Raw genomic sequence first — 17,908 nt, 5'->3', positions numbered from 1 at the left:
TTGGAAAACCAAAGATAAGTGAGGAGAAAATTTAATTTAAAGGAGTGGAATAAAATCTTATTATAGCAGGCTCCACTAATTTGGAACATGCAGTAATTCAGAGAGGGAAAATGGAGCATTTGAAGAGCTGATTTATACCATAAACAAGATTGGAGGTGGAGTTAATATATAATGTAAGCAGGATTGGAAGTACCAGTTCACAAAACCACATAGACTAGTAATTGGTTTTCAAATATTCAAGGTGCATGGTCACATAGCAACAAAGATATGCTAATGACAAACACTTAATATATTCATTAAAATAGGTCCCCATAGTACTGCTCCTGTCTACACCTTATTAGGCTTTCTACTTTCTGCACAGTGTTGATGTACACAGACCTGCCTCACTAGGACTCTTTCTGTACAAACAACCACCTTGCATCCTTAAATAAAATGACACTCATTGCATGCCCCTGACTTTAGCTGGCCCTGGGGTAGAGAAGGGCAGCCCACTCCACCAAACTGAATTCTACTGCCCCATAAAGGATCTCCGTAGGCCCAAGACTCTTTCAAGATTAACATCCAGACACAAAACCTGTAACTAGATCATGGTTCATGAGAGATCTCATTACTCCCAGTACAGACCTCGAGGGTGTGGACAAAATGGAAATTGTCAAGAGTGGTTTAGGCTGATTTTCCCTCTCACTGCACCTCATACAAAAGTGCATAATTAGGAAGGAAAGCAGGATTAACTACCTCTGTATCAACACTGTGCACAGCAGGAATGTCAAACCAGCCTGACACCAAGATCTGCCATTGTGTCTCCCACACAACTCACTCCACCTAAAGGCCACGTAGGGACATGGTGTGTACAGATGCTGTGAAGGCCAAACTCTTGCACCTGTGCTCACATTGTCTCTCTGCCTAGGGCTTCCTGCTTCCTCTTTCCTGCTCCTGAAATCCTGCCTCTTCTTTAGGATGGAGTACAATCTCACCATCCCCTGACTGTCAGGATGAAATGTGGACCATGGTGCTGATCATGTTGGGGTAGGTGTGTGGGGCTCATTCTGACCCCTTACTCCTGCCAAACTGATCATTCTCCCACAAGGTGAAGTTCAATGCTTTCTTCTACTTATCCTGCAGGCCCCAACTCAAATATTCATACAGAGAGCCTTTACTGAGGGGCACCTGGGTGGCTCAGTCTGTTAAGCATTCAACTCTTGATTTAGGCTCAGGTCATGATCTCAGGGTTGTGGGATCAAGCTCCATGTCGGGCTCTGTGCTGAGTGTGGAATCTGCTTGAGATTCTCTCTCTCCCTCTCCCTCTGCCCCCCTGATTGCCACATCCTTGAGTGCTCTCTCTCTCAAATAAATAAATCTTTTTTTTTAATTTTTTTAATTTTTTAATTTATTTATGATAGTCACAGAGAGAGAGAGAGAGAGAGAGGGGCAGAGACACAGGCAGAGGAAGAAGCAGGCTCCATGCACCGGGAGCCCAACGTGGGATTTGATCCCGGGTCTCCAGGATCGCGCCCTGGGCCAAAGGCAGGCGCCAAACCGCTGCGCCACCCAGGGATCCCTAAATCTTTTTTAAAAAAAGGAATAATCAATAATCTTCTTAAAAAGATCAGTCTTATTGGTAATCAAAGACAATGTGTACTAAAACAATTAGAACCTATCATCCAATTTGCCCCAGAGAAGGAAGTGAAAGAGGCCATTCCCACAGATTGCTTAACAATTGGTCACATTCGGGATCCCTGGGTGGCGCAGCGGTTTGGCGCCTGCCTTTGGCCCAGGGCGCAATCCCGGAGACCCGGGATTGAATCCCACGTCGGGCTCCCGGTGCATGGAGCCTGCTTCTCCCTCTGCCTGTGTCTCTGCCTCTCTCTCTCTCTCTGTGTGTGACTATCATAAATAAATAAAAATTAAAAAAAAATAAAGAACAATTGGTCACATTCTAAAATGCAATTTTGCAGTATATTCCAAACACCTTTTGACTTCTAGGAATTAATATTTTAAGCAAGTAATCAGAGACGCAAAGTTTTGTAATCATCACACTAGCTAACTTTGAGGTTGCCACTGCGGGGCACCATGCCCTCATTATGCCTAAATTTTGTGAGGTTCCCACTCTGGAAAGTAGGAATAGTCCACCCTGAGAGGTGCTTAGGGTAACACAGAATAGCACATGTCAACCACCTGAAAGACAAACTGACACACAGCAAGAGTGCAGTGTATTTTAGATATTGCTATTATTGTCACTCTTATTTTCTGGGAAACAACAACACATGTTCTACCATGAAAACAACACGGCGGGACTTAACCTAGGTGGGAAGACACACTGTTGGTAAATTTAATACTACAGTTAACCATACTTCTAGGTCAAGAAAACCAAACATCTGAGCATCTTAATAATTCTTCAAAGGGCATCTGATAAAATTAAAAATCAATTCCAAAGATTAAAAAAAACAGGAAACCAGGAATGAAAGGACAAATGTTATTGATGCAATCAAACAAGGGAACTCATTAAGAGATGTAACTAACCATTGGAAAAGTAGAATCTGTTCACTCTTCAATCAATCATTCATTCATTCTACAGACATTTCCGGAATGAATTCTTCATGACCAAGTTTTAGTGGCTGAGAAACAATGCATTCATTTTGAAGGAGGAAATAGACAATGGAGCAGATAAATAAACAGGATAATTAATGATGGTGATGAATGCTCTGAAGAAAAGGATACAGGGCAGTTAGAGAGAGAGAGAAAGGACAGCAACACAGGAATCTTTCCCCTGCACATTCTCCCTCTCCCTCCAGCAACCAAAGGGTTCCATAGGGTTCAGCCTGAAAACCACTGGTCAGTCTACCTATCTCCGTGCCTCATAGCTCAGTGAGACCAAGAGGAAGACCAGTGAAGACAAGGGTCAATCCCAGACAGCAGGTGATCTATGGAGCTGGGCACCCCCTACCAGCTCCACCCTGTATTATTCCCACAGGGTGGTAATGCAACAAGGCTCAATAAGCTTTCTGCTTGACACACTCCCCCACCACTCCCTAATGCCCCTTGCACCCAATTCCTTCATTCATCTCACCTATCTGCACCTGCAAGCATCTGAATTTGTAAGTCCTGACCTGGCATGGCTCTTGGGACCAAGAACCTGAGGGTAAGACTCACTTCTCAAGCCTACTTGTGCATGGGAAGAAACCAAATGAGGTCCTAACAGACTGGGTGCCTGCTGCTTCCCAAGAGGTTAGAAGGGGAGAAGGGGAAAGCACATCTGCCTTGGCCCCCACCATTACCATGGGTGTTGCAGACAATTGTGATCAAGAGTAATGCTGCTCCTCACCCTGACCCCATGCAGTGGAGCAGCATGCTTATCTGCACTTGGACTAAGTCCCAGCTATGCTTTCAGTCCCTATATTCCCCACAGGAGTTCTTTTTTGTGTTTTCTCACTCAGTAAGAATTTATCTTGTGTTGAGTTTTTAAAAATTTCTGTCAGTGGCATTAAGTAATTTTAAAAATAAAACTATAGGGTGGGAAAGGAAGGAAAGAAAGAACAGAGAGGGATGGGGGGAAAGAAAGAGTAAGACCCTTGCAGGGTGGCACCCAGCCCACAGCAGGCTCTTAGTGTCAGCGTCCCTGGGGTTGTGGGCTGTGTATATCAGGTGCTTTCAATGACAGTATCCTGGTGCCTTTGTCATGGCACTGAAGGCCATCGAATGCAGAACAAGAAGGCCACTCTTGTTGGAGTTGGTAGGAATGGGTAGGTCCCATTCCTACCGCACTTTCATCCTAATTTTAACAGGGAGAAAGTCTTGCTTTGATGCTGGCCTGTCTTCAACACTCTCCCACTACCCATCCAACTCCATTTCAAACAATGAAAGACCTGGTCTCAAGTTCACAACCTCAGCAGACAACAATACTTAGCTAGAATTTAAGGCACTGTATAAGTTTCTTGGTATATATTCTTAGGGTTGCCTTCTATTTAAGACAATGGAAACTATTTTTTTACTTAGAGGGGATAATACCAAGGTTTTAAGATCATATTCACTTACATAAGAAACCGAGTTGATATAAAAATTTTAAATCTGTAACATGCAGATACAAAGGTAGAGTGCTCAGTTACAAAGGTGGGGTGCTCAGCTAGGAAGGTGGTGTGGTCATCTATGAAAGTGGAGTGCTCAGCTAGCAAGGTGGGGTGCTCAGCTACGAAGGTGGAGTGCTTAGCTATGAAAGTGGTGTGCTCAGCTACAAAGGTGGAGTGCTCAGCTAGGAAGCTGGTGTGCTCAGCTATGAAAGTGGTGTGCTCAGCTACGAAGGTGGGGTGCTCAGCTAGGAAGGTGGGGTCCTCAGCTACGAGGTGGAATGCTCAGCTAGGAAGGCAGTGTGCTCAGCTATGAAAGTGCTGTGCTCAGCTGTGAAGGTGGGGTGCTCAGCTAGGAAGGTGGAGTGCTCAGCTACGAAGGTGGAGTGCTTAGCTACGAAGGTGGGGTACTCAGATACAAAGGTGGTGTGCATGTGACCATGAGGGACGGCAAGGCCTCTCCAGCTTCCTTCTCCATGACCTCACAGAATCAATTGTCATCTAGAAAGTGGATAATCATTTTGCAGGGTCACTTGACCAACTGTTTTACTGGTTGAAATGAGCCTGAGCAATACCAGGTTGTTGGCATAGGAAGCAGGACGTGGGGGAAGGGAGACAGCAGCTGAAGGGCTGAAGTAACATAATCTAGTAGAAATATGTTTTATAAACGCTCCATTTCCCTCTTTAGTGTGAGCAAATGGCCTCAGACCTATCTTGCAGAACATCGTGGCAAATCAAAAGTACATGTCCTGCCAATCAAAAAAAAATGCAATTCTGTAATGAATGGTGGAGAAAATAATTAAAAACAAAAGCCAAGAAGGATTTCTGAGAGCAAAAAGCATTTAAGTGCATTGTTCTATTGCTCTGGCACATATGTTGCATATTAAACTCAGCATGTTGCAGGGGGTGATTTATCATGCGTGCAGTGTGTGGTACTGTGCTAGGAGCTACGGATGAAGACAGGAGAAGGATTGGTCCCTGCCCTCAAAGACCCACGAGGGAGGACAGGAAGCTTCTCTCTTCCTCCCACACTTTCTTCCCTCTTTTCTCTACCACCTCTTGAGAATCTACCATGTCCTAAGCCATGGATTTGGTGCAAACATCCAATTCAACATAACCAACATATTATCAAGTGGCTACATAAGCTTAATACTGTTTTGAGTCCTTTAAGCATTCTGAAAAAAGTCTATGAAGAAATGAGCCAACATGCAACATGCTAACATCAGAGACAGGAAGGCACCACACCTTATAAATAAAAGAGGGCAGCATGGTGGAGAAAGCCCGGAGCTACATGAAGCTGATGGTCTGGGACTGCCTCTCATAAATGAACAAGCTGTAGACCCTCTTTCAAGATGCCCAGACGGAAGAACTGCGGGGCCCCAAGAACACAAGCCCCATGCTGCAGGCAGGATTTCTGCTTCTGGGGGGAGGTGCTCAGCGGGGATGGCTCTGAAGGATGAGGCTTTCTGAATGTGGCAGCCTTTGTAAGTTTGCAGTCCAGTGTGCCAACAATCCAGCAAATACATTTGACTTTGGAGTCAGCAGACTTCCTGAAATCCCTTCTTGCACAGCTGTCACATGGACAGGGGTCAAAATACCCATCTCCCTAGGGAGATAACTCCATCCTCCACTGCCCTGTCGCATCACCCACAGACCAAACGAATCACTGCACTCATCCTTTCTCCTTTGCGTGGGACAAAGGCCCATGATCTACTAGAGGGAAGGGGCTAGGAGGCAGGCAGGGTGAATGAGGTGCAGTCTTGTAGAGGTGAAGTAACACAAGCAGAGAGCAAGGTCCAACAGCACTGAGGAGGTCAGGAAGCACAGAGGCCCACAGAGTCCTGGGAAGGGATCCTCCAACCTCCACATACCTGTGACCCAAGGAGGCATAGCCAGAGCCTTGGAAAAGGCAGCGGCTGTGGGCATAGCTTCTTCAGGGGCAACCAGGTAGGAGATGTAAGGGTGGGGAACAGGGTCAATCAGGAAGGTGGAGTGCTCAGCTACGAAGGTGAGGTGCTCGACCTTGACCTTCCAGGGCCCTGGGACCAGGCTGCCATGTTATAGGGGAAAGTGAAGACAGGATGGTCCCCAGCAAGTGTGCAGAGTAGAGGTCTGGCTGGGGATTCAACAGCAGGAAGCATCACTGGGGTTCCTGGTGATGGGTGTTCTAAGAAAATGCCACCATTTTGGATGTAAGACCTTGTAAATCCCTGCCCTTTATGGGCAATGTGGCTTTTAAACTGATATTGTCATTTACTGTCGCCGTTCTAAGTGTTCTCCCAGCAGAAGCACCAGGGGCCATTTATCAGTGAGCATGCTTTCCTGAGAGCAGACATTTACTGCAATATGTTTTCTGTTCTCCACTAGCTGGACATACTTCTTGACTTCTTGGGCACCGGGAAGCTGCTGGTCGAGTGGGAAGCTTGCACAGTGGTGCCTTCCTGTCTCTTGTGGCATCTGCCACTGGCCTGGGGCACGGCCCTTAGCATGGGTGTGGGACACAACACTCTTTAACCATTAATGTGCCACCTTGGATTTTATAAATTGGGATTTATTTTCATTAAACCTATTCTTTTTTTTTTTTTAATTTGATCACATAGTCTGGGTCATGCCTTTCTGCTTATCAAAGCTAGCTGTGCTTGGGCCCAGTCCTCAATTCACAGCAGCCTGTGCATTGTCAAATCTCAGCCTCACAAAGCAGGAGATACAATCTAGGCTCCTGGCTGTCAAATGGGTAAGCAGAAAAAATCCCTTCCTTAAATGAAACCAAAGGTAAAACACTAGGGACCCCTGGGTGGCTCAGTGTCAGTGGTTGAGTGTCTGCCTTTGACTCAGGGTGTGATCCTGGAGTCCTGGATCGAGTCCCACGTCGGGCTCCCTGCATGGAGCCTGCTTCTCTCTCTACCTGTGTCTCTGCCTCTCTCTGTGTGTCTCTCATGAATAAATAAATAAAATATTAAAAAAAAATACTAACACGTACGAGTAGGGAATGTAGAAAGCAGTAGGACGGAGGCCTGGCACCTACACATTCAACCCCATCATCCCCAGTGACCCCTAAGGAACTTCCTGGACTCCCCAGGGCTCTGCGGAAACCAAGAGAAAACCAGTGGGCAGAGTCGAAGGCTTTCAATCCATGGCTGAGAAAATAGTAGCCTGGAGGACAGCATCAAATTTCCAGTTAGTGGGTAAGATTCCAACAGCAGGTCTGTTTTCCCTCTGAAATTCCATCACAATGTTAAGCAATTTTATGGCATCAGCTAGAAAAATGATGCTGTGCCATGTTCTAGAAAGTGTAGGCTCTGGAGTCAGATAAGCAGGGCATGAATCCCAGCTCCAGCCCCTACTAATGATGGGCTCTGCACAATGAACCACTCAGCTGCTGCATCTGTAACAATACCTGCCATGGGGAGCTGCCATGAGCCTTCAGTGCCATGACACCCAAAAGGCGCCGCTTCTTCGGGGGTGTCCCTGATGCCACAAAGGGAGGGCAAGTTCCCCCTGACTTCTCAGTCCCAGAGTTTGCTGAGCTTCCCTCTCAGAACTTGCCAGAATCGTCAATTATACACACCTGTATAATTATTTGATTTTTGCCTGTCTCCCTACCTCGACTGGGAAAGGGGATGTTCCATGCAGGTGAGGCCATGTCTATCTCGCTCTGCACGTTATTGTCAGCACCCAGGACAGTGGCTGGCATGGAACAGGTGCATCATAAACATGTGCTGAGGGAATGAACTCATGACCCCAAAGGCAGTGTGGCATGTGGCACCAGGGGGCAGAGCACACACATAATGCTAGTCCAATGTACAGCCCATTCATTTACAGGCCACTGAGCCTCCCTCTGCCTTAGTGGCCTGTGCAAAATGGAGCAGCAGAGTGCCTGCCAGACAGGGCCCTGGTGAAAAGTGAATAATTCACGCGAAGCACTTAGCACAATGCCAGGTACCCAGCAGGTGCTTCATAAATGTTAGCTATCAGAATCCGCACCACCGTTAGCCATCAGAATAGAAAAGGTCACTTTCCTTCCTTAGCTTCACAAACTTACTCTGGATCAGAAAATCACCACTTGTTCAGCCAAAGCACAGATTAGCAAAATAATTTCTATTGGGTTTCAAGGCCTAGAGGGTTCACCTTTGGTTTTGATTTCCAGGTGACAGTGGGTCAGCATGAGGGAAAAACCAAGGGGGCTGGCCACATATGGCTCTCTGTATATAATTTCTGGGGGACATTTACTCATTCAGGTCATCCACTCAACAAGTATGAATTGAACATCTACTGGATACCAAGACACATGTGTGGGCACTGGGAACAGAGCGGTGAAAAATGCAGGCTGGAGTCCCTGCCCCTGGTGTGTGGAGCCAGCCTCCTTCACGTGTGTGAGGCAGACACAGAAAATAAGCAAGATAAATACATAATAGAGATCGTGTGTTGTAAGGTGAAGTATGCCCTAGCAAATAAAGCAAGGAAGAGAGCTAGTGGACTAGGGACAGCTGGGGCAGGGGTTTTGAATTGGGTGGTTGGAGACTCAAGTAGGAGGTCACATTTGATCAAGACCTGAGGGAAGTGAAGGGATGTGCCTGCAGGTGTCCAGAGGAGGTTATCCCAGCAGAGGGAAGCCCAGAGCGGAGACCTGGGTGGGGGTGGGGACGAGGGGTGGGTGGGGGTGGGTGCCTGGCTGGCAGAAGAATATCAGGGAGGCTGCCATGTGATTTCTAAAAACTTGAGGAACAAGGGCGCTGCAACTTCCAATTTAATTAAGCTCGCTACAGCAGGTAAGTACTCCCCATTAAAATGTATTACATTCCAATGCAATGTTTGTGTCTCTTTGGGACGTGAGCTTAACACAAAATTGCCAGGTCGTTGAGCATCCACCAGGTTTGTCTGTGGTCCTCACAGGTATAACCAGGCTCTCCGCCTCCCACCAGCAGTTTTACGCATATAAACTGCTCAAAGAATTTACAGGTCATTAACCATATTTCAGTTTTTATCAGAAGGAAGTATAGTAAGGTATGGCTCCCAGCAAATGGTCATTTCCACAGGGCTTCCATCCACTGGATCTCATTAGCTTTGGCCTTCACAAAAGCACAGAAGGGAGGGAGCTACTGTTCCCATTCTGTAGACGAGGAAACTGAGGGCTTCCAAGAACACCATCCTGGGATGGGAAGGACCTTTTCCATTTTCCAATTTCTTGTTCAGTGTACAGGCACCACATCCTCTTCCCATTCCTCTCGAAGTATCTCTTTCCTTGTGAGCAGAGCTCATCACTGGCTCATGGTCAAGTCTGGGAGGCTTATACGCCCCCTACTCTGGTCCTGGCTCACAGAGGTTGGATTTAGAGACAGCAAAGGCTTTGTTGCTAGATCTGGGACTGTCAAGGTTGTGCTTATATGGGACTCATGAGAAGTGCTAAATTTTCAGAAATTTTGCAAGCTGGTTGACATCATGCTGTCAGATTGAATCAACTACGTCTTAGTCCGTTGGGTCAGCTACAATAGAATCCCATAGATGAGGGACTTATAAACAGCAGAAATTTCTTTATCACAGTCCTGGAGCCAAGAAGTTCAAGCCACAGACAGATTTGGTGTCTGGCAAGCATCAGTTTTCTGGTCCATAGATGACTCTTTTTATGACATCCTCACATGGCAGATGGGGAAGGGAGCTCTGTGGCTCCTCTGCTATAAAGGCACCAATCCCATTCATGAGAGCCCCCCCCCCCCCATGACCTCATTATCTCCCAAAGGCCTCATCTCCTGATATCATACCATTGGGGGTTAGGCTTCAACATATGAATTTGGAGAAGACAAAACATATGTCCAGAGCATACATACCCTGACATGGAAATCAGCTAACTCTACAATTCAGGGCTTGCTCTCTTTCCACTGCAACACAGGTTGCTAAGGATTTCTTTACTGCTATTATTGCTTCCAATCCCAAAGCTTCCTCCCGCTAGCTATGTAGCTTTGCACAAATTATTTAGCCCCCTGGTCCTCGGTTTCTCCAACTGGAAACTAGGGATAGTAACATCCACCCCAAAAGATGCTTCTGAGGATCAATTAAGATATGATAGGAAAAGAGCCACGCACTGCAGGTGATCCGTAAAGAGTGGTGTTACTAATATCATCAGGCATTGAAGAAGTGCAGGATGAATTTTATAACTCCCCACAGACCAAGGACACCCCTAGTTACAGAAAAACACATGGTAAATATGAGGAGCAGTCAGAGAAATGGGCACAAGAAGGTGTCATATTGGGTCAGATGGTGGGAAAAGCAGGGTACCCCAAAGACCGCTGGCAGGTGCAAGGTCCATCTGCTCTTCCATGTGACCTTGGGAAAATCTTATGTCTTTCCTGACTGATTACAGGATCTTCCATCTACCCACAGTGACTGTCTGATACACCAGGGCCCATGCCCCGGGCCCAGTTCCACCCTCCATGCACCCTATGTTTGTACAGCATGACCTCTGTCTCCTCACCCAGCCCTTTCCATAATCCAGTGCCCATCCTCTGGACGTCAGAACACAGCCTGGGTCTTCCTGTAATCCACAGGAACGACCACAACCCTGTCTCCTTAGGAATAACAAATGTATGGCACTTAAAAATAACATTTGGGAAACCTGTCATCTTGAAAGCCCAAGCCGAAGTTACAAGTGATGTTAACAAATCTAGAATAGTGAAGTTTGTGAAAAGGATCTTGGATAAGACGGCATCACCTCATGCCCCCTTTCTTAAGGCAGTTTCCATGGTGATGGAGCCTTAAGAAGTTACTTACTAGGAAAACTCCATGAGCATTTAACATCTGTGTGTCCAGGATAGACCAGGATATCGCCTGACCCCCAGGACATGGGGGACATTAATAATCTATATTTTTTAAGTTATCCCAGGACCCCAAAGGACGCTAGCTTCTCAAGATGTAAGGAAGAGAGCAGGGGAGCACGTTGACTGTTGGCTTAATGTCTGTCCTATCTCACCTACAAGCTCTGTGAAGATGAGAGTGACTCTTTCTCATTGTTCTGTCACCGATGCTGGCACCATGTTTGCCATATCGCATGTCAGCCCTTGGCAATGGATGCACGAACTTTCTGAACATCAGATTCTGGGAATGCAGAGATGAATAAGATGTGGCCCATTCCCCAGTACATACTTATTTAATGAATGGACCTTTTGGGGAGGGTAAGCAGAAGTTCTCGCAGTGTTCCGGGCAGGAGAAACGGCATTTGCAAAGGCCCAGAGAAATGAAAACAGCAAGATGAATTACAGGTGTCTACAACCAGTGGGTTGGTTTGGCTGCAACAAAAGTGGAACGAGATGGTAGCAGAGGGTGGTGTCAGCAGGAGAGGCTGGCATAGTGTCAGACGCCTGGTCATGGAGAGGCGTTAAGTCTGTGAGTTTGGGTGGGTACACCATTGTTGGGGTCTACACAGAGAAATGGTGACCTCAGGTTTGCCCTTTGGGAAGATTTGCCCTGTGCTATGGCCTAAATATTTGTGTTTTCCTCCACCAAAGGTGGTATGTTGAAACCTCAGGCCCTAGTGTTATGGTATTTGGAGATGGAGCCTTTGGGTGAGAAGTAGGTTATCAGGTGGAGCCCTCATGATAAGATTAGTGCCCTTTTAAGAAGGAAGGAGAGAGAAAGAGCTCTTTCTCCCCATAGCCCCATCAAGAGGACCCAGCAAGAAGACCAGCACTCCAGGAAGAAGGCCCTCACCAGACCCTACCATGCTGGCATCCTGACCATCACTTCCAGCCTCCAGAGCTGTGAGAACTACATCTCGTTGTGTACACTGCTTCATCTATCAGAGTCTGTGATGGCAGCCCGAAATGAGTAGGACACCCTGGGAGGGCAGAGTGGTGATGGACAGCTATGGCCGAACGTTGAAATGTCAGGTAGGAGGCTCTAGCAATAGTCAAGGCCAGAGATGATTATTTTTATGGAAATGAGGTTGCTCAGGAACTAGGGATTATAAAGGGCTTTTATCCTTCATCACAGATTCCAGGGAGTGGAGGGGGCAGGGATGCCAGTCTCTGTTCTCCCCCCCTCTGCAAATGCCTTCCTGTCCCCCCTGCTTCAGTCAGAGCAGCTCCACATTTAAACACCTTACACAGTTTGCTTTGGTCAAAGTCTCAGCACTTAAAACAGAGTTAGCCTCCAATTGAAGTGGTTCTGTCTCGGCTCAGAGTGGTGTGGAGAGATCTGTGTCCTGACTCAGTGCATCACTACTCCAGGAAGGTTCTAGAAACACACCTTCGCTATGAGAGCTGTCTAAAATGATTACAGGTTGTCTTTCTTCATCCCCTCCTGCCAGGTATTCACCCCACAGTGACCTGAGTAGTCAAATGGGCAGGGGAAGTGACTGAGAAATTTTAAATGAAACACATTATAACAGCTAGTCTAGTAAATGTAGGCAATCTGGTAAGTGGAAATGGGTTTTGAAAATGAGAAAGAGGGACTCAGTGGGTTGTCCACGTAGTGGAGGCCCATCTGAGTGTAGTGCTAAGAGCATCACCACCACCCCTGATCCTCGAACCAGTGGCTGCCTCTCACCTGAGACACTGTGGGCACCTGCTGAGTAGTCCCCACTCTGGTCCTTCCAGCCCCCCAACGGCATAGTCATCCTTCTTTTCTCATTTTATAAGAAGGAAACCAAGACACAGAGAAGAGAATCAATTCACTCTCAAGGCCTCTATATTCTGTGACCTGGCAGGCATCAACCACAGAAGGTCATTTCTTCACAGCTCTGGGGATGGGAGCCCCCAAGCAATGTGTGGACATGGCCAGGTGCTGGTGAGAACCCTCCTCCCAGCTTGCAGATGGCCATCTTCTTGCTGTGTCCCCACCTGGCAGAGAGATGCTCTTCATGTTCACAGCCACAGACTATTGTGTTGGGGCCCCACCCTAATGACCGCATGTCACCTTAATGATCACCCGAAAGTTATCCCCAGATAGAGTCACACTGGAAGACAGGGCATTGATTCAAAAATTGGGCATGGGGGGTGGAGGTACACAGTTCAGTCCCTTACAGCCTCGCCAGCATGAGAAGCAGGGCTGCCATGAGAACCCAGGAGGTCAGACTCAGCCCCAGTGCTGAAACAGTCCCCATCACCTCTCTCCTGTCCCTTCTCCCCTCCCCACCTCTCTCCTGCCCCCCCCCTCCCTCCTCATCTCTCTCCTGCCTCCTCCCCTCCTCTCTCCTCCCTGCTACTCCTGCCCTCCTCTCCTCTCCCCTCCCCTCTCCACCTCTCCCTTGTCCCCCTCTCCCCTCCCACCTCTCCAGGGCTCCAGCTAATGCACTACCCTCACCCTCACACTTCTCCGGGTGTGATTTCTCATTCCAATTTCCCTTTGCCTGGAGTATCTTCCACCCTAGAGAGCAAAGCAGCGGCACCACAGAATAGGTGAAAATATTGCTCTTGACAACAACTTGGATCATCACGTGCTTGGGAGCATACATCATTCGTTCCTCAGAGGCACAACTGCCGTGCAAATCATCAATGCCCAGCCTTTGCCTTGCCAGTTATGGAGCACGTCAGCAAAAGAGCAGAACAAGAAGGGGCACGGTGAGGATTTCCGAGGCTGCAATAATTCACCCTCCTTGTAATGAGATGAAAAGCTGACATATAATTAATGCAAAGTGACGGTGTCCTTATGAACCCATCAAACAATTCCATGCTCCCTTCCAGCAGAGGCCAGAGAGGCAACCAAACAGAGGCCTAGCAGGGGGGCCTCCCTGCAGGGTGCAGGGGCCAGGGGCCAGGCCTTTGCAGGGCAGATGTGGGGGAGGGGCTGACCCAGACAGCCTGGCTTCAGTCCCATCTCCTCCACTTACTCACAGTATGACTCCATTACCCAATCTGTATATTGGGGACAATAATATTCAGATGGCAACAGGAAACCAACAAAGCTGTTGGGGGACCTGAGAAGTTAGGGATACTTATCAGTAAATGTTAGAGGTCATTTTCCTACAAAACTGAAAAGCTCAGGGCACAGTGGGATGGTCTTGAGTTTGAATCACAGTTCAAGTGATTCAGGCAGGCAATGAGCTGCTTTGAGCCCTGCTTCCCCTCTCTGAGAAAGGGAGCCCACAGCCCTCACCTTTCAGGGTTGTTAGCGAGGCTGCAGCACCTGGACGGGAAGCACAGGTGGCAGGCCCTGAGCACCTGGCAGGCACACTATGGTTTCCAGTCTCCCTCCGCAGGTCTCCATGTCCTTCCTCATTCTGGCTTCCAGAGACTCAGGTGGGGGCCACCCCCTCCCCTTCCCCCACCGCGTTTGTAAAGGGCACAGACCGAGCCAGGTGCAGCCCCCCATGCCCTTCGTCCTCTGCTGGGACCGTTCGGCTAGCAGGAGAAGTCGGAGCAAGCAGTGGTCAGCACGAGCCACAGCTCTGAAAACAAGGTTAATGCAGGGGAAAGCCAGAGAGACACAGAGAGACCAAAGCCAGCAGGAATTCTAGACCCCTTAGCTATAAAACCCAAGAGATTCTCCTTTGTGCAGAAGCAAGTTTAAATTTCTGCCCAATAGCTGTATAAATTCTGAGCCAAATAGCGTGTGAAGTGTTCAGTCCAGACAATGGGCTGAAGGGCATTTCACTGCCCATCTGTCTACTATCACATATTCACAGACGCATGTACATATAAGCTCTTAGAGGAGGGCTATATTCTCACTTACAGAAAACATACCTTCATATCTCTCCCCCTCAGCTGATTCTCCTAACAGTGCTGGTGGTAAGTCAGAGCATTAGTTACTTTATTTTTTTTATAGGGAGAGTGGGGAGAGGCAGAGGGGGAGAGAGAATCTCAAGCAGGCTCCACACCCAGTGCAGAGCCCAAGGTAGGGCTCAATCTTATGACCCTGAGATCATGACCTGTGCCAAAATCAAGAGTCGGACGCTTAACTGACTGAGCCACCAGGCGTCCCAGCCAGGGCATTATTATTGCCATTAATGGGTGACGGTTCGAGATATGACTATAAAATCCAGCAGCTGTTCACCCTCTCTGGCTCACACTGGATGGAAATGCAATGCCAGGGTGCCCACAACTGCAGGGAGCTCCCTCCTTTACCCCGCACAGTTGTGTAATCATGAGTGTGCGACACTAACTCGCGTCTTGGAGCCCATAAACAGAGCATGGGAAAGTGGTGCCTTCAGAGGGGCCGCTCCAACATAACCCTCTCCTTCAACACACATCACATGTCTGGGCTTGCATCCAGACCCCTTGGTGCATGCTAAGGAGTCCCCTGGAAGGGCTTATTTCCCACAAACAACTTGAGTGTGTACATCGCTGCCTGGAGATATGGAGAACTTGCACTTGTTACTCAAGCTCTTGCATGTCACCTACAGTTAGGCCTGTCCCCAGGACACTGCCCAGGTGTGCAGTGTTTCCAGGCATACTGTGGTTTTCCCAAGCAGGACAACTGATGTTCCCTTGTTCTATCACCCGTGTTCGGAGAGCCTCTGAGTGTAAAGAGCAATGGGAATAATGGGTGGTAGCATAACAGAACACGAACCAGACTAGATTTTCCCATCAGGGGTCACTTATGATGCTCAACTGAGGTACAGAATAAAACAGCCAGAATCTGTTTCTGGAACAGCCTGTTCTGTCCCCTTCAAGAAAATCCAGCTCCAAGAACACTGAGCAAGTACCTCCTCTGACATGTCTGCGACTGTGTCTGAGACTCCCAGAAATGAAGAACCAGACAGTCCCTACTGCCTTCAAGGAGCAAGCGATTCCTTGATAAGGCCAGATAAGTAAGCCAATGATTTGGGTTCAGGATCACTGCAGGAAAGGCTGTGCTGGGTGGATCAAGCCCAGAGTAGGTGGAGACAGTGAGGGGCACTCAGCTGGCCTGTGGGTGATGGAAGGCTTCTGCTCCAAATGCCTACTAAGCTGGATAAAAGGAATGTGTGGGATTTCTTTAGAGGAGGGGGCAGGGGGTGGGGATGCAGGTGGAAGTTTCAAGATGAGGAGATGTCACTGCAAATGCACAGGGGCAGGGAACCATCAGCAGGTGGCATTTTTTTTTTTTTGGACAGCTTATAAATTTATTCTGTGAGGCCAATATTACTCTGATATAAAAGCCAGGCAAAGATACGACAGTAAAATGTACAAAAAAAAACTATACAACAACATTCCTCATGAATACAAACATAAAAAATACTTAACACAATATTACCAGATTTTAATAAAAATTAGAAAATATACTAGGCATACTAGTTTGTATTAACATCCAAAAATTAATCAATATAATAAACCATATTGATAGAAGGGAGAAAATACCATCCCAATAGACACATAGAGTTTTGATAAAATCAAATATTCATTTGTGATAAAGCTCTCAATCAACTAAGAATAAAAAGTAACTTTTTGTTCTGACACATTATATCTATGAAAAACTTACAGCTAAATCATAAGCACGACAATTTGAAGAAGAGATGACAGCCAGGGATGGAATGGAGAGAAACTTCTAGAACCTGGATCATGGCACGACATGTGTGCCAGATTCAGAACCTGGAATTTAGCATATCTATCCTGGGCAGCCATCCTGAGGCATTCTTACCATCAACACTATGGGTGGTACGTTTTAAAAAGCTAAAGTTAAAAAAAAAAATTAAAAAATCAAAAGCTAAAGTCTTCTATTTGGGCAGCTGTTACAACATTCCACACATTTTTCTCAGAAATACAAAAACCTTCTCTTCAAAATCTATTTTCAACTGTGATTCATCAGGTAAGAGAATATAATTAAAATTAAAAGTGAGCAGATGCTTCCAGATTTCATGAGAGAACGCACTCCACAAAATATCAATCGGGGAACATAACTCTACAAAATATCCAAAAGAGAAAATTTCATTCCTCTCTCTCTACAGGGAGAAGCTTCCTCTCAGCAGAGTGAGATTTGCATATGGCTCTTTGCAGTGAGAGAGCCATGGGGCCCGGCATGCAGTCACTCACCACAGGTTGACCAAGAAAGGGTGCTCCAGCCCCTGCATGATCTGTAGTTCCCGGAAGACGTTCCGAACCTCGTCCCTCTCGATGCATTTCTGCTTGTTCATGTACTTCATTGCGTACATTTTCTTCGTGTCTCGCTTCTGCACGATGCATACCTGAGCAACAGCCAAAGTGGAGAACATTCAGGCCAACAATTACAAATAATAATATTAATAATAACCATAATAATAATAAAGAAGTCAGCTCCTCCTTGCACATCTACCTCTGGGTTTAAGCCTCTGTTCTGAGAACTTGCTAGCGGAGCAGCTCTGGCTAGGCCACAACCTGTCTGCATCTGTAAAATGGAGGAGTGTGACCAGATGCACCTGTTTATCAAATATTTACGTGAAGCACCGGCTGTGTGCGAAGTGCTGGGGAAGGAGACAGAAGGAGCAGCCCTGCCCTCAAGGAGTGCACAGACCAGGAGGAAAACAAACTCACTGATGTCCGCAGTCCTGAATCCGTGGTGACGGTGCCCACGGGGTCCCCTGGCCCTCCCCACCTCCGCACACACCTCTGTCCACCAGCCCTGCTCTCCTCTCTGCTCAAGGACTCTCTCTGCCCACTTTGCTGCCCAGGCAACAGACCAGCGATGCCAGAGAGTCAAGGCCGGCAGGAGCAGCGCCTATACCCCAGCGCCCTTGCCTGTTCCTCAGGGTAAGTCCAAGAAGTGGCTCCCGGGGATCCCCAATCTCAGGGCTGGCAGAGCAGGGGTGGGAACGTGACGCAATGATGACAGCTCCTGGGTCCCGGGCACTTTCTTGCAGGCCAGGGCTGAGCAAATGCTCTGCCTGACAGTCCACTCAAGGGCCTCTCGAATAAAATCTCATCTTCCCTCGAGCATGAGGATGTGGTGGCCCTGAGTGCACT

At 47.5% G+C, this 17,908-nt stretch overlaps 1 protein-coding gene across 1 annotated transcript in view; it reads right to left on the bottom strand.

The window, feature by feature from the left end:
* STK32B (serine/threonine kinase 32B) overlaps positions 1 to 17,908 on the bottom strand; it is a 399,034-nt gene that overhangs the window by 244,326 nt on the left and 136,800 nt on the right. The window contains exon 3 of the mRNA XM_041750994.1: positions 17,003 to 17,154. Within this exon, the coding sequence (XP_041606928.1) occupies positions 17,003 to 17,154 (152 nt within the window). The remainder of the gene's footprint in view (positions 1 to 17,002; positions 17,155 to 17,908) is intronic.

This window comes from Vulpes lagopus, chromosome 4 (genome assembly GCF_018345385.1).
Source record: "Vulpes lagopus strain Blue_001 chromosome 4, ASM1834538v1, whole genome shotgun sequence".
Lineage (NCBI taxonomy): Eukaryota > Metazoa > Chordata > Mammalia > Carnivora > Canidae > Vulpes > Vulpes lagopus.
The sequence above is the reverse complement of the archived record's forward strand: the minus strand, read 5'-3'. Positions and strand labels throughout refer to the sequence as shown.